The sequence below is a fragment of the Macaca nemestrina genome, chromosome 1 (assembly GCF_043159975.1).
Source record: "Macaca nemestrina isolate mMacNem1 chromosome 1, mMacNem.hap1, whole genome shotgun sequence".
Classification (NCBI taxonomy): domain Eukaryota; kingdom Metazoa; phylum Chordata; class Mammalia; order Primates; family Cercopithecidae; genus Macaca; species Macaca nemestrina.
The window spans coordinates 83,271,643-83,295,992 of record NC_092125.1 but is presented as its reverse complement, the minus strand read 5'-3'; the positions used below and the strand labels follow the sequence as shown (position 1 = coordinate 83,295,992).

Here is a 24,350-nt window from a genome sequence, read left to right as displayed (position 1 = left end):
AATAGGGATTTTGGTAGATAAGAAGGGTTGGGCACAGCATTTTTTTAAAAAATCAACTTACATCAGGACCACTTGCCAAAGGTTAGAGAGCCCTTGCTGGGGCTGGCAAATTGAATTAGTGTAATGGAAGGACCTAGTTTGTCTTTATTGCCTGGGAGCAGACCATAATGAAACCAGAGATCAGCAGAAGCAGTAGTGGGAGTTGCATCAACAACTCCAAATAGCAAATTTTCTTCTTATCTATATTCATATAATAAAACCAAAAAGGGGGAAAGCACTAAAAAGAGAGTAGGAAACTTAAGGCAGAATTTAATGACAGAATCAAATGTAAGCACAAATTAGAATGCACCTGGGAGTTTGAAGACTACTTTCTCAACCTTTAATTAGAGCAAAGGTGAGATTATGTATTGTAGGGAATATGGAAAGGCAAAAGTATATTTACATAAGGATATAATCTTTGAAGAAATAGTTTGCTTAGCGCACTTTTATAATATATCAAAAATTTCAAAGCAGAGATTTTAAATAATGAGGTTGTATAGGATCTAAACAGTTTGTAACATTTATCATACTTTGGCAGCACGAGACCTTCCCCTTCAGCAGATATTAGCATTTTTACAGCAGGAGGGCCAATGTCTTGTTTCCATATCAATAATTGTTTTACATTTCCAAAACATTTCACAAGATGAGGCTGTGAACCAGAAACAAATGTCAGTAATATTATTGAATTGTGATCTGACTATTGCTAATATAATATTGCTGAGCAGAGAAATATGTTATTACCTGTACAGACTCAGGATTTCTGCTATCAGCTAGAATATCAAGAAGTTCAGCATTGCTAAGAAAGTAAAATCTTGGGAAAATTAATCTTTTAACTTCAAGGTAATCCTGTCCAGAATCAAAAGAAATGCAATTCAGAATATATATTTAATCATGATATGAATTACATCCTCATTTTGACCTATACTTATAAACAAAAGTCACAATATTAGTTATAGTATATATGGTAGTATCAGTCAAAATAACATTCCATGCTTAACGAAAGTGATACTTAAATTGCTAAAAAAAAAAGTTTAATAAAGCTAAACTAAAACAAATGAAGCTACAACCCAAATAAACAAGAAAATCTCACCCTTAGACACACATATACCATTTTATTCTTGATCAATAATAAAGTATTGTATTTTGGTTTTATCAACATTGCTTTCCCATACTTCTTTCTGCTCTTATTTCCCTATAGGTGGAGTTATCACTTTATAGACTAAGTTACCATATCACAGATTACATTCACTGTACAGAGAATTTCTACATTTCTCACTCCTTTCTACAACTCAGAGGCATTAACACCAGTCTCAATCCTTCCCTTCTTTTCAGAGGAAGAGATACCCATTAACTTATGCCAGACTAAGATACTCTTGATTTATTTATTACTCTCTTGTAACTTCAATCTCTCCCTTGCAATAGGCCTCCCCCTAAATTTCTCTCATTATAACAATATAAGAAACCCTCCATCTCCTTTTGTTCTCCTATAGCTACTGTCTACTTGCTTGTCTTCTCTCCACGAAGTTCTTGAAAAGAACTTGTGAAGTCAGATTGTTTGTATCTCTCAGTCGCCTTGTGTTCTGCCACCTGGCTCTGACTATTACCAAATTTACTGGGAGCTTTTCAGTCCTTGTGTTACGTGGTATTTCCATAGCATTTGATTCTGTTGACTCTGTCCTTCATTTTGACTTCTGAAATTTCACTCTCTTTCACCCCTCAGCTACATCTTATTATTTTCCATCAAAAGTCCCTCTTTGACCCATACATCTTAATGCTGACATCTGTTGAGTTCCAACCCCATCACTTTTCCTACTCATTATGCTCTTCTTGAGCTATTTGATACAGACATACTTGCTCTTCAGCTCAGATTACTTCTCTCTGCCCTGGATCTACATACCCAATTGCTAATTGAAGATGTTCACTTGAATGTCCCATAAGTATTAGATTTTCAACATGAACCAAACATATCTAGGCATAACCCGGGACCTCTTTCTTTTATTCTCTACTTCCTATCTGATGCTCCAAGCTCTACCTTCTTTCATCTTCCTCATGGCCTTACTTTAGCCTCCAGTATTTCTAGTCTTTTAACTGATTTTTAAACATCTATTCTCATTGTCCCCAATCCCCTCTATGCTTCTTTCCAGAGATATATTTCTGATTTAATTATTTCACTCTCTTATTTAAAATTCTTCAGTGGCTATCATAAAAGTAAAAACTCATTGTGATATTCAAGGCCCTTCACCCTCTGTCCTCTGCTTGACTGGAGAATCTCATCTTTCACCACTTTCCCATTTGCAACCTGTTTTATCTGTACCATTCTGCTTACAAATCCAGAATGTGCCATACCCGCTCATGGCTCCATGTCTTTGTACTTTTTACCTTTGCCTAAAATACTCTTCCCAGCTACCCATCCTCCTCTAATCTAACTCTTTTACCTATCTAACACCTATATTTCTTTCAAGACCAAGGCCAGTTATCATTGCTCCCAGGCTGGGTTAATTTGTACTCTTTGATATGGCCATACTATCCAACCCATCATAGCATACATCACATTGTAATATCTCCTTACTTTTTTTGTCTCCTAAAATAGATTTTGAGTTCTGTAATAGTAGGGAATACTTCTTTCATCTTTGTAGTACCAGCACATAGCAGCAGTGCCTGATACAAAATGGTGCTCAATACATGAATAAATGGAAAGCTATTGGTTTGTAATGATCCTCAGTAATAGTCTAAAGATGTGCTAGAAATATCTGGAAGGCTTATCTCAATGATGATTTGGTAAACCGGCTTTTATTAACCAGAATCAATCTGGCTGCAGCCCCTTATGCTTGTTCCAGAGTGCAGATTTCAATAAAAGAGGGCCTATATGGGCAGAAAATTTTGTATAGGCTGTGATTGCCTATAGTTGTTTAAGAGGGCTCATCACAACCACTGTTACTTGTGTTCAGTAAGCAAAACCAATTAATGCCTGAATAAAAATCTTGGCTCATGAAGTAAAGTGAATATGCACACCACAAATCTCAAAAATTAAAATCTAGTATTTTAGGATACATGTCTAGCTTATACTTTAATGTTCTGACAATGTATAAATATATGGAATCAGTAATTTAATTTATAGACTCATAAAAACATTCTGTTTCAACTTTTGCAGAATTTATCAACTTAATAGTGCTAATAAAAATAGTTAACCTACACAAGACTCAGTGCTGTGCTGGCTTCAGGTCTGACCCACCACAGTTCCAGCGATGGTGGCCACAGTGGGCTTGTGTCACCCCTCCGCCAGCGCTAGGCAGCTTAGCACACAGAGAGAGACTCCGTTGTTAGGGAAAAAGCAATTATTTTTGCCAGCACTTATGCTTTAAATGCATCATCTCAGTGAGCACAAAACCCTTCAAGGTAGCACTATCATTATTCCCAACTTAAAGATAAGGAAGGCAAGACGGCAGAATAGACTCCTCCACTGATTGTGCTCCCCACAGATACACCACATTTAACAACTATCTCTATGAAAAAAGCATCTTCATAAAAAGGTGAGCATTCATAGTTCCTGGTTTTAACTTTATATTGCTGAAAGAGACACTTAAGAGAGTAGGAAAAACAGTCTTGAATTGCCGAAGCCACCCTTCCCCCACTCCCTGTGGTGGACATGTAGCAGAGAGAGAGAGAATGTGTGTGCTTGGGGGAGAGAGAGCACAGTGACTGTTGAATTTTGCATTGAAACTCAGTGCTGCCAACACTGCACATAACTCAGCTGAAGCCCACAGAGGGAACATTCAGACCAGCCCTAGCCAGAGGGTAATCACCCATTCTAGCAGTCAGCACTTGAGTTTTGGTAAGCCTTGCTTCTGTGGGCTAAAGTGCTCTGGGGTTCTAAACAAACTTGAAAGGCAGCAGAGGCCATAAAGACTGCAAGTCCTAGGCAAGTCCTAGTGCCATGTTGGGCTCAGAGCCAGTGGACTAGGGGGACACATGACCTATTGAGACTCCAGCTGAAGCAGCTAAAGGAGAGCTTGCATCACCTCTCCTCCAACCCCAGGCAGCACAGCTCCCAGCTCCAAAAGAGACTCCTTACCTCCACTTTAGGACAGGAGAGGGAAGACTAAAGAGGACTTTTCTTACAACTTGGATACTGGCTCAGCCATAGTAGGATAGGGCACCTGGCAGAGTCATGAGTCCCCCATTCTAGGCCCTAGATCCTGGATGACATTTCTAGACACACTCTGGGTCAGAAGGGAACCTGCTGCCTTGAACAGAAGGATCCAGTCCTAGCAGGATTCATCACCTGCTAACTAAACAGCTCTTGGGCTCTGAATAATCAGCAACAGTAGCCAGGTGGTACATGCCATGGGCCTTGGGTGAGACTCTGAGAGTCTTGGCTTCACATGTGACCCAACATGTTCCCAGCTGTTTTGGCTAGGAGGGAAGACCTCTGCTTGAGAAAAGCACAGGAAAGAGTAAAGTGGACTTTGCCTTACAGCTTGTACCAGCTCGGCTACAAGCAGGCGCTTGGGGTCTCTGATTTTAGGCCTTGCCTCTTGGATGGCATTTCTGGACCTGCCCTGGGCTAGAATGGAGTCCACTACCCTGAAGGGTGAGTCTAAAGCCTGGCAGCATTTACTATAAGTTACCTAAAGAGTCTTTGGGCTTAACTGAACATCAGCTGTACCTTGCAGTACTCCCTATGGACCTGTGGTGGTGACAGCCATGGAGAAAGACTCCTCTGCCTGTGGAAAGGGAAAGGAACAGTGGAAAGGACTGTGTCTTGTGGTTTGAGTGCCAGCTCAGGTGTAGTAGAATAGAGAAGTATATTTCTAAGGTTTCTGACTATAGGTACTGGTTCCCAGATGGCATCTCTGGACCGCCCAGGGCCCAGGGGGAACTCATTACTCTTAAGGGAACAACACAAGCTTGGCTGGCTTCACTACCTGCTGATTATAGAGCTCTAGGGCCTTGAGCAAACATAGGCAGTAGCCAAGCAGTGATTACAGTGGGCCTTGCATAAGACTAAGTGCAGTGCTGGCTTCAGGTCTGACCCACCACAGCTCCAGTGATGGTGGCCACGTGCATGCCTGTGTCACCCCTCCACCAGTTCTAGGCAGCTCAGCACACAGAGAGTGACTCCATTGTTTGGGAAAAAGTAAGGGAAGAGAATAAGAATCTCTGCTTGGTAATCCGGAGAATTCTTCTGAATCTTATCCAAGACCACCAAGATGGCGCCTCTATATGTCTGCAAGAATCACAGCATTACTGAGCTTTGGGTACCCCCTAATGAAAATACAGCTGCAGTGAGCAATAACATAGAAAGTAACAACCAAGTTTCTTAAAATACCTGGAAGGCCTGCCCAAGAATGGTAAGTTCAAACAAGCCCAGACTGTAAAACTACAATAAATACATAACTCTTCAATGCCAACACCGACAAAGCCACAAGACCACCCAGGAAAACAAAATCTTACCAAATAAACTAAATAAGGCTCCAGGGACCAACCCCAAAGTGACAGAGATATGTGACTTTTCAGGTAGAGAATTCAAAATACCTATGTTAAGGAAACTCAAAGAAATTAAAGATAACAAAGAAAAGGAATTCAGAATCCTTCCAGATAAATTTAACAAAGAAGTTGATATAACTGAAAAGAATAAAGCAGAAATTCTGGATTTGAAAAATGCAACTGACATACTGAAGACTGCATGAGTCTCTTAGCAGCAGAATTGATCAAGCAGAAGAGAATTAATGAGCTTGAAGACAGGCTATTTGAAAAATACAGATGAGGCATCAGAAAAAAAGAATAAAAAAGAATAAAGCATGCCTACAAGATCTAGAAAATAGCAGCTAGAAAAATAAAACATAGCCTAAAAATAGGAAAGCTAACAGTTACTGGCCTTAAAGAGAAGGTAGAGATGAAGATAGGGGTTGAAATGGATAATAACAGAAAACTTCTCAAACCTAGAGAAAGATATCAGTATTGAAGTACAAGAAGGTTATAGAATACCAAACAGATGTAACCCAGAGAAGAGGGGTTCTTCTCAAGGCATTTGATATTCAAACTTTCAAAATTCAAGGATAAAGAAAGGACCCTAAAAGCAGCAAGAGGAAAGAAACAAATAAAACATAATGGAACTCCAATATATCCTGCAGTAGACTTTTCAGTGGAAACCTTACAGGCCAAGAGAGAGTGGCATGAATTATTTGAACTGCAGAAGGAAAAAAGCTTTTACCCTAGTATAGTATATCTGTCCAAAATATCCTTCAAACAGGAAGGGGACATTTTCAAAACAAACAAAAGCTGAGGGATTTCAACAAGATGACACCTGTTATACAAGAAATGTTGAAGAGAGTCCATCAATCAGAAAAACATAAAATATTGTAATGCTGTAATTGTGGTGTGTAAACTACTATATCTTAAGTAGAAAGGCTAAAAGACAAAGTAATAAAAAATAACTAGAACAACCTTTCAAGACATAGATCATACAATATGGTATAAATGGAAAGAAACAAAAAGTTAAAAAGGGGGACAAAGTTAAAGTGTAGAGTTTTTATTAGCTTTGTTTTTGCTCATTTGTTTGTTTATGCAATCAGTGTTATGTTGTCACCAATTTAAAATAACAGTTAAATGATATTATTTGCAATCCTCGTGGTAACCTCAAATCCAAAAAGATAAAATGGATTCATAAAAAAGAAAAAGCAATAAATTACAAAACGTCACCAAAGAAAATCACCTTCACTAAAAAGAAGAGAAGAGGGAAGGAAAGAAAGAAGAGAAGACCACAAAACAACCAGAAAACAAATTTTAAAAATGACAAGCCTAAGTTCTTACTTATCAATGATAACATTGAATGTAAGTGGACCAAACTCTCCAATAGGACATAGAGTGGCGGAATAGATTTTAAAAAAGACTCAATAATCTCCTTCCTATAAGAAACACACTTCACCTATAAAGGCACACATAGACTGAAAAGGGTGGAAAAAGATAGTCCATGCAAATGGAAACCAAAAAAGAGCAATAATAGCTTTATTTATATCACACGAATTAGATTTCATGACAAAACCATAAAAAGACAAAGAAAGTCATTATATAGGGATAAAAGGGTCAATTCAGCAAGAGGATATAACAATTATAAATATAAATGCACCCAACCCTGAAGGGTCCAGATATATAAAGCAAATATTATTCAAGCTAAAGAGAGAGATACACCACATTCCATTAGCTGGAGACTTCAGTACTCTACTTTCAGCATTGGACAGATCATCCAGACAGAAAATCAACAAAGAAACATTGGAATTAATCTGCACAAGAGACCAAATGGACCTAATAGATATTTACAGAACATTTCATCCAATGGTTGCAGGAGGCACATTCTACTCAGTCCATGGATCATTTTCAAGGAATGGTATGTTAAGCCATAAAATAAGTCTTAAAACATTCAAAAACATTGAAATAATACCAAGTATCTTTTCTGACCACAATGGAATAAAACTAGAATTCAATTACAAGAAGAATTACGGAAATTTTACAAACACATGGAATTTAAACCATATGCTCCTGAATGACTATGTCAGTGTCAATGAAGACATTAAGTAGAAAATTGGAAAATTTATTGAAACAAATAATAACAGATACACAACATACCAAAACCTATGGGATATACCAAAAGGGGAGTTTATAGATGTGTTTATGTCAAAAAAGTAGAAAAACTTCAAATAACCTGACAACGCATCTTAAAGAATTAGAAAAGAGTAAACTAAACTCAAAATTAGTAGAAGAAAATAAATATCAGAACTGAAATAAATGAAATTAAACTATAGAAAAGATGAATAAAATGAAAAGTTGTTTTTTTTAAAAAAAAATAAAGAAAACTGACAAACCTTTAGCCAGGCTAAGAAAAAAAAAAGAAAGAAGACCCAAATAAATACAACCAGAGATAAAAAAAAAAAAGGAGACATGACAACCACTACCACAGAAATTCAAAGGACCACTAGAGACTACTATGAGCAACTATATGCCAACAAATTGGAAGATCTAGGAGGAATGGATAAATTCCTAAACACATACGACCTACCAAGATTGAATCATGAAGAAATATAAAACCTGAACAGACTAATAACAAGTAATGAAATTAAAGCTGTAATAAAAAGTCTCCCAGCAAAGAAAAGCCCAGGACCTGGGGCGGAGCAAGATGGCCGAATAGGAACAGCTCCAGTCTCCAACTCCCAGCGCGAGCGACACAGAAGACCGGTGATTTCTGCATTTTCAACTGAGGTACTGGGTTCATCTCACTGGGGAGTGCTGGACGATCGGTGCTGGTCAGCTGCTGCAGCCCGACCAGCGAGAGCTGAAGCAGGGCGAGGCATCGCCTCACCTGGGAAGCGCAAGGGGGAAGGGAATCCCTTTTCCTAGCCAGGGGAACTGAGACACACAACACCTGGAAAATCGGGAAACTCCCACCCCAATACTGCGCTTTAAGCAAACAGGCACACCAGGAGATCATATCCCACACCTGGCCGGGAGGGTCCCACACCCACGGAGCCTCCCTCATTGCTAGCACAGCAGTCTGTGATCTACCGGCAAGGCAGCAGCGAGGCTGGGGGAGGGGCGCCCACCATTGCTGAGACTTAAGTAGGTAAACAAAGCCACTGGGAAGCTCGAACTGGGTGGAGCTCACAGCAGCTCAAGGAAACCTGCCTGTCTCTGTAGACTCCACCTCTGGGGACAGGGCAATAACAAACACAGCCGAAACCTCTGCAGACGCAAACGACTCTGTCTGACAGCTTTGAAGAGAGCAGTGGATCTCCCAATACGGAGGTTGAGATCTGAGAAGGGACAGACTCCCTGCTCAAGTGGGTCCCTGACCCCTGAGTAGCCTAACTGGGAGACATCCCCCACTAGGGGCAGTCTGACACCCCACACCTCACAGGGTGGAGTACACCCCTGAGAGGAAGCTTCTAAAGCAAGAATCAGACAGGTACACTCGCTGTTCAGAAATATTCTATCTTCTGCAACCTCTGCTGCGGGATACCCAGGCAAACAGGGTCTGGAGTGGACCTCAAGCAATCTCCAACAGACCTACAGCTGAGGGTCCTGACTGTTAGAAGGAAAACTATCAAACAGGAAGGACACCTACACCAAAACCCCATCAGTACATCACCATCATCAAAGACCAGAGGCAGATAAAACCACAAAGATGGGGAAAAAGCAGGGCAGAAAAGCTGGAAATTCCAAAAATAAGAGCGCATCTCCCCCGGCAAAGGAGCGCAGCTCATCGCCAGCAACGGATCAAAGCTGGACGGAGAATGTCTTTGACGAGATGAGAGAAGAAGGCTTCAGTCCATCAAATTTCTCAGAGCTAAAGGAGGAATTACGTACCCAGCGCAAAGAAACTAAAAATCTTGAAACAAAAGTGGAAGAATTGATGGCTAGAGTAATTAATGCAGAGAAGGTCCTAAACGAAATGAAAGAGATGAAAACCATGACACGAGAAATACGTGACAAATGCACAAGCTTCAGTAACCGACTCGATCAACTGGAAGAAAGAGTATCTGCGATTGAGGATCAAATGAATGAAATGAAGCGAGAAGAGAAACCAAAAGAAAAAAGAAGAAAAAGAAATGAACAAAGCCTGCAAGAAGTATGGGATTATGTAAAAAGACCAAATCTACGTCTGATTGGGGTGCCTGAAAGTGAGCGGGAAAATGGAACCAAGTTGGAAAACACTCTTCAGGATATCATCCAGGAGAACTTCCCCAACCTAGTAGGGCAGGCCAACATTCAAATCCAGGAAATACAGAGAACGCCACAAAGATACTCCTCGAGAAGAGCAACTCCAAGACACATAATTGCCAGATTCACCAAAGTTGAAATGAAGGAAAAAATCTTAAGGGCAGCCAGAGAGAAAGGTCGGGTTACCCACAAAGGGAAGCCCATCAGACTAACAGCAGATCTCTCGGCAGAAACTCTACAAGCCAGAGGAGAGTGGGGGCCAATATTCAACATTCTTAAAGAAAAGAATTTTAAACCCAGAATTTCATATCCAGCCAAAGTAAGTTTCATAAGTGAAGGAGAAATAAAATCCTTTACAGATAAGCCAATGCTTAGAGATTTTGTCACCACTAGGCCTGCCTTACAAGAGACCCTGAAGGAAGCACTCAACATGGAAAGGAACAACCGGTACCAGCCATTGCAAAAACATGCCAAAATGTAAAGACCATCGAGGCTAGGAAGAAACTGCATCAACTAACGAGCAAAATAACCAGTTAATATCATAATGGCAGGATCAAGTTCACACATAAAAATCTTAACCTTAAATGTAAATGGACTAAATGCTCCAATTAAAAGACACAGACTGGCAAATTGGATCAAGAGTCAAGACCCATCAGTCTGCTGTATTCAGGAGACCCATCTCACACGCAGAGACATACATAGGCTCAAAATAAAGGGATGGAGGAAGATTTACCAAGCAAATGGAGAACAAAAAAAAGCGGGGGTTGCAATACTAGTCTCTGATAAAACAGACTTTAAACCATCAAAGATCAAAAGAGACAAAGAAGGCCATTACATAATGGTAAAGGGATCAATTCAACAGGAAGAGCTAACTATCCTAAATATATATGCACCCAATACAGGAGCACCCAGATTCATCAAGCAAGTCCTTAGAGACTTACAAAGAGATTTAGACTCCCATACAATAATAATGGGAGACTTCAACACTCCACTGTCAACATTAGACAGATCAACGAGACAGAAAGTTAACAAGGATATCCAGGAATTGAACTCATCTCTGCAGCAAGCAGACCTAATAGACATCTATAGAACTCTCCACCCCAAATCAACAGAATATACATTCTTCTCAGCACCACATCGTACTTACTCCAAAATCAACCATGTAATTGGAAGTAAAGCACTCCTCAGCAAATGTACAAGAACAGAAATTATAACAAACTGTCTCTCAGACCACAGTGCAATCAAACTAAAACTCAGGACTAAGAAACTCAATCAAAACCACTCAACTACATGGAAACTGAACAACCTGCTCCTGAATGACTACTGGGTACATAACGAAATGAAGGCAGAAATAAAGATGTTCTTTGAAACCAATGAGAACAAAGATACAACATACCAGAATCTCTGGGACACATTTAAAGCAGTGTGTAGAGGGAAATTTATAGCACTAAATGCCCACAAGAGAAAGCAGGAAAGATCTAAAATTGACACTCTAACATCACAATTAAAAGAACTAGAGAAGCAAGAGCAAACACATTCGAAAGCTAGCAGAAGGCAAGAAATAACTAAGATCAGAGCAGAACTGAAGGAGATAGAGACACAAAAAACTCTCCAAAAAATCAATGAATCGAGGAGTTGGTTTTTTGAAAAGATCAACAAAATTGACAGACCGCTAGCAAGACTAATAAAGAAGAAAAGAGAGAAGAATCAAATCAACGCAATTAAAAATGATAAAGGGGATATCACCACCGACCCCACAGAAATACAAACTACCATCAGAGAATACTATAAACACCTCTACGCAAATAAACTGGAAAATCTAGAAGAAATGGATAATTTCCTGGACGCTTACTCTCTTCCAAGACTAAACCAGGAAGAAGTTGAATCCCTGAATAGACCAATAGCAGGCTCTGAAATTGAGGCAATAATTAATAGCCTACCAACCAAAAAAAGTCCAGGACCAGATGGATTCACAGCTGAATTCTACCAGAGGTACAAGGAGGAGTTGGTACCATTCCTTCTGAAACTATTCCAATCAATAGAAAAAGAGGGAATCCTCCCTAACTCATTTTATGAGGCCAACATCATCCTGATACCAAAGCCTGGCAGAGACACAACAAAAAAAGAGAATTTTAGACCAATATCCCAGATGAACATCGATGCAAAAATCCTCAATAAAATACTGGCAAACCGGATTCAGCAACACATCAAAAAGCTTATCCACCATGATCAAGTGGGCTTCATCCCTGGGATGCAAGGCTGCTTCAACATATGCAAATCAATAAACATAATCCAGCATATAAACAGAACCAAAGACAAGAACCACATGATTATCTCAATAGATGCAGAAAAGGCTTTTGACAAAATTCAACAGCCCTTCATGCTAAAAACGCTCAATAAATTCGGTATTGATGGAACGTACCTCAAAATAATAAGAGCTATTTATGACAAACCCACAGCCAATATCATACTGAATGGGCAAAAACTGGAAAAATTCCCTTTGAAAACTGGCACAAGACAGGGATGCCCTCTCTCACCACTCCTATTCAACATAGTGTTGGAAGTTCTGGCTAGGGCAATTAGGCAAGAGAAAGAAATCAAGGGTATTCAGTTAGGAAAAGAAGAAGTCAAATTGTCCCTGTTTGCAGATGACATGATTGTATATTTAGAAAACCCCATTGTCTCAGCCCAAAATCTCCTTAAGCTGATAAGCAACTTCAGCAAAGTCTCAGGATACAAAATTAATGTGCAAAAATCACAAGCATTCTTATACACCAGTAACAGACAAACAGAGAGCCAAATCAGGAATGAACTTCCATTCACAATTGCTTCAAAGAGAATAAAATACCTAGGAATCCAACTTACAAGGGATGTAAAGGACCTCTTCAAGGAGAACTGCAAACCACTGCTCAGTGAAATCAAAGAGGACACAAACAAATGGAAGAACATACCATGCTCATGGATAGGAAGAATCAATATCGTGAAAATGGCCATACTGCCCAAGGTAATTTATAGATTCAATGCCATCCCCATCAAGCTACCAATGAGTTTCTTCACAGAATTGGAAAAAACTGCTTTAAAGTTCATATGGAACCAAAAAAGAGCCCGCATCTCCAAGACAATCCTAAGTCAAAAGAACAAAGCTGGAGGCATCACGCTACCTGACTTCAAACTATACTACAAGGCTACAGTAACCAAAACAGCATGGTACTGGTACCAAAACAGAGATATAGACCAATGGAACAGAACAGAGTCCTCAGAAATAATACCACACATCTACAGCCATCTGATCTTTGACAAACCTGACAAAAACAAGAAATGGGGAAAGGATTCCCTATTTAATAAATGGTGCTGGGAAAATTGGCTAGCCATAAGTAGAAAGCTGAAACTGGATCCTTTCCTTACTCCTTATACGAAAATTAATTCAAGATGGATTAGAGACTTAAATGTTAGACCTAATACCATAAAAATCCTAGAGGAAAACCTAGGTAGTACCATTCAGGACATAGGCATGGGCAAAGACTTCATGTCTAAAACACCAAAAGCAACGGCAGCAAAAGCCAAAATTGACAAATGGGATCTCATTAAATTAAAGAGCTTCTGTACAGCAAAAGAAACTACCATCAGAGTGAACAGGCAACCTACAGAATGGGAGAAAATTTTTGCAATCTACTCATCTGACAAAGGGCTAATATCCAGAACCTACAAAGAACTCAAACAAATTTACAAGAAAAAAACAAACCACCCCATCAAAAAGTGGGCAAAGGATATGAACAGACATTTCTCAAAAGAAGACATTCATACAGCCAACAGACACATGAAAAAATGCTCATCATCACTGGCCATCAGAGAAATGCAAATCAAAACCACAATGAGATACCATCTCACACCAGTTAGAATGGCGATCATTAAAAAGTCAGGAAACAACAGGTGCTGGAGAGGATGTGGAGAAATAGGAACACTTTTACACTGTTGGTGGGATTGTAAACTAGTTCAACCATTATGGAAAACAGTATGGCGATTCCTCAAGGATCTAGAACTAGATGTACCATATGACCCAGCCATCCCATTACTGGGTATATACCCAAAGGATTATAAATTATGCTGCTATAAAGACACATGCACACGTATGTTTATTGCAGCACTATTCACAATAGCAAAGACTTGGAATCATCCCAAATGTCCATCAGTGACAGATTGGATTAAGAAAATGTGGCACATATACACCATGGAATACTATGCAGCCATAAAAAAGGATGAGTTTGTGTCCTTTGTAGAGACATGGATGCAGCTGGAAACCATCATTCTTAGCAAACTATCACAAGAACAGAAAACCAAACACCGCATGTTCTCACTCATAGGTGGGAACTGAACAATGAGATCACTTGGACTCAGAAAGGGGAACATCACACACCGGGGCCTATCATGGGGAGGGGGGCGGGGGGAGGGATTGCACTGGGAGTTATACCTGATGTAAATGACGAGTTGATGGGTGCAGCACAGCAACATGGCACAAGTATACATATGTAACAAACCTGCACGTTATGCACATGTACCCTACAACTTAAAGTATAATAATAATAAATAAATTAAAAACAAAAAAAAAAAAAAAAAAAGAAAAGCCCAGGACCTGATGCTTCACTGCTGAATTTTGCCAAATATTTAGAGAAGAACTAATACCAATCCTCAAAATGTCTTCCAAAAATAGAGAAGGGAATACTTCCAAACTCATTCTGTGATGTCAGTATTACCCTGATACTAAAAGCAGACAAAGACACATTAAAAAAGAAAACTACAGGCCCACATCCCTGGTGGAAATTGATGCAAAAATCCTCAACAAAATGCATGCAAACCAAAGTCAACAACACATTTAAAAGGTCATTTATCATGACCAAGTGGGATTCATCCCAGTTATGCAATGATGGTTCAAAATATGCAAATAAATCAGTGTGAAACATCATATCAACAGAATAAAGAACAAAAACCATATGATCATTTCAATTGATGCTGAAAAAGCATTTGATTAAATTCAACATTGAATATAGAAGAAACATATCCAACATAATAAAAGCCACATATGACAGACTCACAGCTAGTATCACACTAAATGGGGAGAAAATGAAAGCCTTTTCTCTAAATCTGGAAGGTCATAGAGGGTGCCCAGTTTCCCCACTGTTATTCAACGTAATACTGGAAGTCCTAGCTAGAGCAATCAGAAAAAAGAAAAACAAAGGGCATCCAAGTTGGAAAAGAAGTCAAACTCTCCTTGTTTGCAGATGATATGATCTTATATTAGGAAAAACCTAAAGACTCCACCAAAAAACTATTAGAACTGATAAACAAGTAAAGTTACAGGATACAAAAATCAACATACAAAAATCAGTACCTTTTCTATATGCCAAGAGTGAATAATTTGAAAAAAAAATCAAGAAGGTAATCTCATTTACAATAGCTACACATAAAATTAAGTACCTAGGAATCAACCTAAGAAGTGAAAGATCTCTATAGTAAAAAATATAAAACATTGATGCAAGAAATTGATGAGGACACCAAAAAATGGAAAGATATTCTATATTCATGAATTGCAAGAACCAATATTGTTAAAATGTCCCCACTACTCAAAGCAATGTACAGATTCAATGCACTCCCTATCAGAGTACCAATTACATTCTTCACAGAAATAGAAAAACTATCGTAAAATTTATATTGAGCCACAAAAGACCCAGAATATCCAAAGCTATCCTGGGCAAAAAGAACAAAGCTGGAAGAATCACATTACCTGACTTTAAACTGTATCACAGAACTACAGTAACCAAAATAGCACAGTAGTCACATAAAAAAAGACACACAGACCAGTGGAACAGAATGAGAAATCCAGAAACAAATCCATACGTCTACAGTGAACTCATTTTTGACCAAGGTGCCAAGAACATACATTGGAAAAAGGGCAGTTTCCTCAACAAAAGGTGCAGGAAAAATTGGATATCCATATGCAGAAGAATAAAACTAGACTCCTGTCTTTTGTCATATACAAAAATCAAATTAAAATGGATTTACCACTGAGACCTCAAATTATTAAACTACTAAAAGAAAATGCTGTGGAAATTCTGCAGGATATTAGACTGGGCAAAGATTTCTTGAGTAGTACCTCATGAGCACAGACAACCACAGGAAAAATGGACAAATGGGATCATATCAAGTTAAAAAGCTTTTGCACAACAAAGGAAACAATCAACAAAATAATGAAGAGGCAATCCACAGAATGGGAGAAAATACTTTTAAACTATCCATCTGACAAGAGATTAATAACTATTAATAGAATATACATGGAGTTCAAACAGCTCTATAGGAAAAAAAGTAATAGTAATTTAATAATCTGATTTTAAAATGGGCAAAATATCTGAACAGACATTTCTCAAAAGAAGACATACAAATAAATGCCTACCAGGTTGTATTAGGGTTCTCTAGAGGGAAGGGACTAATTGGATAGAAGTATATATGAAAGGGAGTTTATTAAGGAGTATTGACTAACACAAATCACAAGGTGAAGTCCCACAATAGGTCGTCTGCAAGCTGAGAAACAAGAAAGTCAGTTAGAGTCCCAAAACCTCAAAGGTAGGGAAGCCAACAGTGTAGCCTTCAGTCTGTGGCTGAAGGCCTGAGAGCCCCTGGCAAACCACTGGTGTAAGTCCAATAGTCCAAAAGCTGAAGAACTTGGAGTCTGATGTTCAAGGGCAGGAAGCATCCAGCAAGGGAAAAAGAGAAAGGCCAGAAGACTCAGCCAGTCTAGTCCTTCCACATTCCTCTCCCTGTTTTTATCCTAGCTGCACTGGCAGCTGATTAGATGGTGTCCACCCAGACTGAGGGTGGGTCTGGCTCTCCCAGTCCACTGACTCAAATGTTAATCTCCTTTGACAACACCCTCACAGACACACCCAGGAACAATACTTTGCATCCTTTAATACAGTAAAGTTGACACAAAACTAACCATCACACAGGTATACGAAAAAGTGTTTATTATCACTTATCATCAGGGAAATGCAAATCAAAGTGACAATGAGATATTATCTCACTTCAGTTAAAATGGCTTTTATCTAAAAGACAGGCAATAACAAATGTTGGCAAGGATACGGAGAAAAGGGAACCCTTGTAATACTGTGGGAATGTAAATTAGTACAACCACTATGGAGAACAGTTTGGAGGTTCCTCAAAAAACCAAAAATAGAGCTACCATAAGATTCAGCAACTCCACTGTTAGGTATATACCCAAAAGGAAGGAAATCAGTATATTGAAGATGTATCTGCACTCTGTGTTTATTGCAGCACTATTCACAATAACCAAAATTTGGAAGCAACCCAAGTGTCTGTCGACAGATGAATGGATAAAGAAAATGTGGTATATATACAAAATGGAGTATTATTCGGCCATAAAAAAGAATGAGATCTTGTCATCTGCAACAACATGGATGGAACTGGAGGTCATTATGTTAAGCAAAAAAAAGCCAGGCACAAAAACACAAACTTCATATGTTCTCATTTATTTGTGGGAACTGAAATTCCCACAAATAAATTTCAAACTGAAATTTGAAGCAACTGAAATCATGGAGACAGACAGTAGAAGGATAATTACCAGAGGATAGGAGGAGTAGTGGAGAGAATGGGAGAGAGAGAAGAAGAAATAGTTAATGGGTACAAAAAACAGAATGAATAAGGTCTAGTATTTGATAGTTGAATGGGGTGACCATACTCACCAATAATTTAATTTTACATTTAAAAATAACTAAAAGATTATCATTGGATTATTTTTAACACAAAGGGTAAGTGCTTGAGGCTATGGATACCCCTTTTACCTTGATGTGATTATTTTATATTGTATGCCTGCATTAAAATATCTCATGTACCCCATAAATATATACACCTACTATGTATCTACAAAAATTAAAAACTAACAATATTTTTAAAAAGTATTAACCTTCTGAAGGAAGTCATGTCTTATATTAAAAAAAAAGATAGGATATCTCTCTTGAAAAATAAAACGTAAGGCCGGGCGCGGTGGCTCACGCCTGTAATCCCAACACTTTGGGAGGCCGAGACAGGCGGATCATGAGGTCAGGAGATCGAGACCATCCGGGCCAACACGGTGAAACCCTGTCTCTACTAAAAATACAAAAAATTAGCCGGGTGTGGTGGCGGGTGCCTGTAGTTCCAGCTGCTCAGGAGGCTGAGGCAGGAGAATGGTGTGAACCTGGCAGGCGAAGCTTGCAGTGAGCCAAGATCGCGCCACTGTACTCCAGCCTGGGCGACAGAGCAAGACTCCGTGTCAAAAATAAATAAATAAATAAATAAATAAAATAAAAATAAAAGGTAAGGGAACCTGGGCATTCAAAAGTTTGATAATTTGCCAATGGTCATTTAGATTAGTCCATACACTTTTCCTTTTGATAATATTTTTATTAACTCTATAGGTACTAAGAGTTTAAAAAATTGTTGGCAGCTAAAATAAAGAAAATCTGCACTGGAATTAGCTTCTGCAGTAGATTACATTATATAACTTTTACTTTACTTTTGTTAAATGATTCACTGCTTTAGAATTGCTATAGTTTTACCTCAAGGCTTTTCTTTATATGTTCAAGATGTATATTACAATTTTGCAGAATTTCAAGGACTCCTGCAGAAGTGGTTATTTGCAAAGCATTCTGTTTGTTTTGTATTTTTGACATTATTTTTTTCCACATGGAAATCACTTGAGAGAAAAGTTCTGTTTCTGCTGGGAGTTGCCTTTAGAAACAAAATTAGATGTCATTTTATTTTTTTGAAGGCACTATAATTAAAATCTATAATGTAATGCATTGCCATGGAATACTGTTTGAGTTACAAAACATTTGATGTTAAATTTTATTGATAAATCATCAAAGATAGGTTTTAAGTGCCTATTATGTACAAGTGATGTACATAGTAAGAAATGGATAAATTAGACACAACAACCATCATTTAACAAGATTATACTTAGTATACAGTGGAAGACAGATATATAGAAATTCTACGTAAGGTAAGTAGAAATAATTTGTGTCCTAAGAAATGTAATAAAACAAAGGGTTACTGACATTCTGGAGCAGAAATGGTATCTGCCAAGAGCTTCTTGGAGAAGACACTATTTAATCCGTGTTTTAAAGGAATAGAGCTTTGATGTGAATAGAAGACACAGACGGCATTCAGCTTAGAAGCAAGAGGATAGAGGTATGTATAAAAACACTAAAGTTCTATTAATGGTTATCTCATCTTAGAGGATAAGAAAATGTAAGGGCCATGTCAGCCTTGGTATATAAATTTTCCTTTACAGAATATTATCATTATTTTCTCCCTTTGGAAAAGGGAAGCAAAACCCACATGTGAGGTGATAAACCATTAATATATTTAGTTTTGTTTCTGCTGTTATTGGAATTGAATGAGGGAGATATTTTCTACAATAATATAGTTGCATTCTTTCACTTTTTTTCTCTTCACCTATATTTCCTACCCCTCTCCCACCCTAGCCTCAACCTGATTCAAACTCCTCTTGGCTCTGAAGTTGAAGAGGGGAGGAATTTAGAGGGACTTTTTTTTCTTAACTCAGCTAGTGTTACTTTGAATCCTCTTTTGCCTCTTGCATGCCCTCTGTCATGGCAGATATCCATAAGCTACATTGCTGGAGATTTCAGAGCACCCCAACAGGAACCTCTATATCGCAACCTCTTGGCGCTTGCCAGCTGACCTCTTACAACCATTCCTCAAGCTCCTGCTCTAAGTAATACACTTCTGGGACTCCCTTGTTCTGCCATTTTGGGGTGGAGATCTTCCAAGATGGCTCTAGCTTGGAAACTCCTACTATGTCTGTCAGGATTTCTCAGTTTCTGCACTGTTGACATTTTGGACTACATAATTCTTTGTTTGGTGTGGGGGGTTGGGGGTAGGGAGAGGTTCTGGTGCATTGTAGAATGTTCAACAATATCCTGACCTATACCCATGAGATGCCAGTAGTATCCCCTCACTTGTGACAAGTAAAAATGTTTCCAGACTGTGAAATGTCCCCCAGAGGTCAAAAAATCACCTCTGGTTGAAGACCACTGGTCTAAGATAACCATGTATTCTTGTACTTCTTCCTTGCCCTGTTATTAAAGGCTGCTTTAAAATTCTCCAGAGAAGAGGCAAGCGCTGGTTTCTAATGTCCCTACACTCTAGGGAAATACATGTCAAAATCTCCCAAGAACCCTTCCACTATTATCCCATTCCCTATCTTGCATGATGGACCTAGAAGTTTTCTGTAGCTCAGCAAAAATCCTATCAAGGAGGAGACTTCAGTCTCACCTTCTCTTAAGTATCCTTCCAATGTCTCTGGGATGTCCTAGCACAGCCCTCATAGTTAGTTTGGAGCTCTGGTAAACAGCACTGCATTCTATACTCTCATATATTCCCTTTAGATAGTCTGCCCCTGTAATGCATCTCTTGTCCCATTCTTCTTCTTCATGCTTTTTCCCTGGTATCAGGGCTCATCATCCTGCTCCATTACTCAAAGGCAGATCCATTATAGACCCACTTTTTCTTTTCTTTAGATCTATTATATAGATGCCTTAAGAATCCTATAGTTGAAAACATCTTTTTCAACTTCAGAAAATCCTATAAAGGAACCATTTAGTGACACTTTGAACGCTCTTGCCAAGGATTCTGATCTTTAGTAAAAGGTAGTATTAAAGTTTAAACTTAAGGCTCAACGTTGTTGCATCCATAAGGACATACACCTTAGATATGTGGTTTCACCTTTGAGAACTTTCAGAACAACTACAGATCAATCAAATAAAAGAATCCCAAGCATTCATGTAAGAAATATACATGTGTAACACATATAAGAAATATACATGTGTAATACAAATGGATATTGTTCCCCACAAAGCAATACTTATATTTAAACTGTTCCCTTTTGTAATCTAATGGCTTCCCTTTGCCTCCAAAATAAAATACAAAATACTTGACATAATATTTTGCATTTATGTAAGCCTTATTACTTGACTTATTTTCTAAGCCTTATTACTTGACTATTGGTATAAAAATATAAAGAGCTAAGAAAGAATTGCTAATACATCATTATTGGCTGGGCACATTCACTCACGCCTGTAATCCCAGCACTTTGGGAGGCCGAGGCAGGTGGATCACTTGAGGTCAGGAGTTCAAGACCAGCCTGGCCAACATTTTGAAACCCTGTCTCTACTAAACATACAAAAATTAGGTGGTCATGGTGGTGGGCACCTGCAATCCCAGCTAAAATGATATAATATTTTACACTTGTGTATTTATGTAGCAACCCTGGCTGTATTTTTTTTTAAGATATGGGGTTTCCCTACGTTGCCCAGGATGGCCTCAATATTATGACATAAGATTTTCCAGATTTTCCATTGCTATAATAGGCCTTTCAAATACACACCCGATGTTTTCCTACCTTATTTCAGAATGGCTGCTAAACTAGCTTGTATGATTTGCTATCAATAGTTTAAATTCTGCCTAATTTATTTGTCTCAACTTGAGCACCCTTAAGACCAATCACTTTAAAAAGTCAGAGGTCAATTAATTGGAATGGTATGGTGTTTTTTAAAGGTGGAATTTTTAACAATTGCCCAGGCCCTCTATTCTTCCATCTGGCGCAAAGTAATAGTAATAAATTTATTTATTTATTTATTTATTTATTTTCTTGAAACAGTGTCTCTCTGTGGTATGGATCAGGCTGGGGTGCCATCGTGCAGTCACAGCTCATTGCAGCCATGGCCTTCTGGGTCCAAGCCATCCTCTCACCTCAACCTCCCAAGTTGCTGGGTGGGACCACAGGCATGTGATACCAACCCTGCTGGGTTTTTTTGTTTTTTTTTTTTAGACATGTGGTTTCCCTATGTTGCCCAGGATGGTCTCAAACTCCTGTGCTCAGGTGATCTTGGCCTCTCAAAGTGTTGGGATTACAGGCATGAGCCATCACACTCAGCCTAAGAAATTCTTACTAATGTATGAATGCTACTAAAAACATGTTTATGATTCACATCAAAACCACACTAGTATTCCAGAACGAAAGAGACACATAATATTGTAGTTTTGGGATTATAATGATGTATCTGATACTTTTTAAAAAATACAGAGCAATGCTCTGTCGCCCAGGCTGGAGCAGTGGCACAATCTTGGCTCACTGCAACCTCCACTTCCCAGATTCAAGTGATTCTCCTGCCTCAGCCCCCCGAGTAGCTGGGATTGCAGGTGCCCACCACCATGCCCACCTAATTTTTGTATGTTTAATAGAGACAGGGTTTCACCATGTTGGCCAGGCTGGTCTTGAACTCCTGACCTCAAGTGATCCACCTGCCTCGGCCTCCCAAAGTGCTGAGATTACAGGTGTTAGTGAATGTGCCCAGCCAATAATGATGTATTAACCCTTCTTTCTTAGCTCTTTATATTTTTATACCAATAGTCAAGTAATAAGGTTTACAAAAATGTGCTTATAATCTTTTATGAAAGAAAAATAATAATGATTCAGCAAATTATACTCCTGTGTCTATAAGTAGGATAGGATAGCTTGACTGTTCATTGAAGAAATGATTTCTCAAGAATTAAAGAAAATAAATTACTCACAATGCATTTTTAACCCGTATATGGTATTTTACCTTCTTATTTCTGAAGAATGAAAGATTGGTTCAAGATAAAGCCAATTTCTTTGACAATTCATCCATTCCTCAAGGGTGTAAGAGAAGAGAGTCAAGTTTTGATCCCATTCATTCACAAGATCCTACAATGATAGAAACAGATATACAAACAAATCTAAATATATAAAATTCTTCTTTAAGAGTTACATAACAGAAACAGATCAAAGGTGATTATCAGTCATTGACATACAGAAATAATTAATAGAAGGTCACATAAATGAATACAGATCTAATTATATTTAGTTGTAGGAGAGGTTTAAGATGTCCTGTTCATCCATTTGCTGTCATATTTATTATACAACAAGCAAATATTTTTGTAAAAGATTTGAGTAACACACATATACATGTAGAAATTAACATGTATGTCTAGCATTCAACACTTATTTCCTACTTCTTATCACAGAGGAAACAACCAGAAATGTGATATGCATATTATTTCAGTCCTTTCTTTAAGCATAATTTCACATATAGATACACATACAATATCCCTAATGTATTATATAAATATAAATACAACCATATGATATACGTTGTTTTATAACTTGCATTTCATAACAAATAATGTCTTCTAGAGAGGTTTTATGTCAGTACTTACACGTTTTCTTCACTATTTTAATGATTTCAGAAAATTCCATTGTATGGCTATAGTGTCTTTTTCCAACTGCTATGTTTATTAAAATAATAGGAAAATGGTTAAAAATAAATTAATACTAAAAGGCTTATTTGGAAACCAGTGGACTTGCCCATCGCCTAACTCTCTGGCTCCTCATGGGGAACCATTTATAACTCATTTATATTTGACTTCTGGTACTTACCTCCATATTTCTTACTTTTTAACTTTATTTTATATTTCAATAGCTTTATTAAGGTATCACTGATACACAAGAAACTGCACATACTTAAAGTATACAATTTTGTCCGTGCACGGTGGCTCACACCTGTAATCCCAGCACTTTGGGAAGATGAGGCACGCAGATCACTTGAGGTCAGGAGTTTCAGACCAGCCTGGCCAACATGGTGAAACCCCATCTCCACTAAAAATACAACAACAACAACAACAACAAATTAGCCAGGCATGGTGGCAGATGCCGGTAATCCCAGATACTCAGTGGGCAGAGACTGTGCCACTGCACTCCAGCCTGGGTGACAAAGCAAGACTCCATATCAAAAATAAATACATTAATTAAAGTATACAATTCTATGAATTTTAACATGTTCTTCTACCTGTCAAATGACCACTACAATCAAGATAACAAACATATCCATTACCCTGAAAGCGTTCTTTGTGTCCTGTTGGAATTCCTTCCTCCTATCCCTTCCTACCCCTACCACTAGGCAACCACTGATCTACTTTCTGAAACTATAGTTTGTATTTTCCAGAATTTTATATAAACAGAATCATACAACATGTATTCCCTTTGCTCTGACTTCTTTCACTTAGCATAATTATTTTGAGACTGATCCATATTGTTACTTATATCAATAGTTCATTCCCTTTTTCTGTATAACTTTTAGGTTCACAAGTACATGTGCAGATTATACAAGTAAATTGCATGTCACAGGGATTTGGTATACAGGTTATTTTGTTACCCAGGTAATAACATAGCACACAATAGGCAGCTTTTTTATCCTCACCCTTCTCCAACCCTCCACCCTCAAGTAGGCCCCAATCTCTGTTGTTCCATTCTTTGTGTCCATGTGTACTCAATGTTTAGCTCCCATTTATGAGTGAGAACATGCAGTATTTGGTTTACTGTTCCTGTCTTAGTTTGCTTAGGAAAATGACCTCCATCTCCATCCAAGATGCTACAAAGAACATGATCTCATTCTTCTGGCTGTATAGTATCCCTTGGGGTATATGTACCACATTTTCTTTATCCAGTC

The 24,350-nt window shown here is 38.3% G+C and overlaps 1 protein-coding gene across 13 annotated transcripts in view; it reads right to left on the bottom strand.

The window, feature by feature from the left end:
- Positions 1-24,350, bottom strand: part of LOC105478882 (dynein axonemal heavy chain 14) — a 524,402-nt gene that overhangs the window by 329,850 nt on the left and 170,202 nt on the right. For all 13 annotated transcript variants that reach the window (XR_011614730.1, XR_011614739.1, XR_011614743.1 and 10 more), the window contains 4 exons: positions 22,428-22,549; positions 18,360-18,531; positions 781-885; positions 570-688 (listed from right to left, as the gene is read on the bottom strand). Coding sequence is in view for 10 of the 13 variants with exons in the window: in XM_071081203.1 (XP_070937304.1) it covers positions 570-688; positions 781-885; positions 18,360-18,531; positions 22,428-22,549 (518 nt within the window). In the remaining 3 variants the exon portion in view is untranslated. The remainder of the gene's footprint in view (positions 1-569; positions 689-780; positions 886-18,359; positions 18,532-22,427; positions 22,550-24,350) is intronic.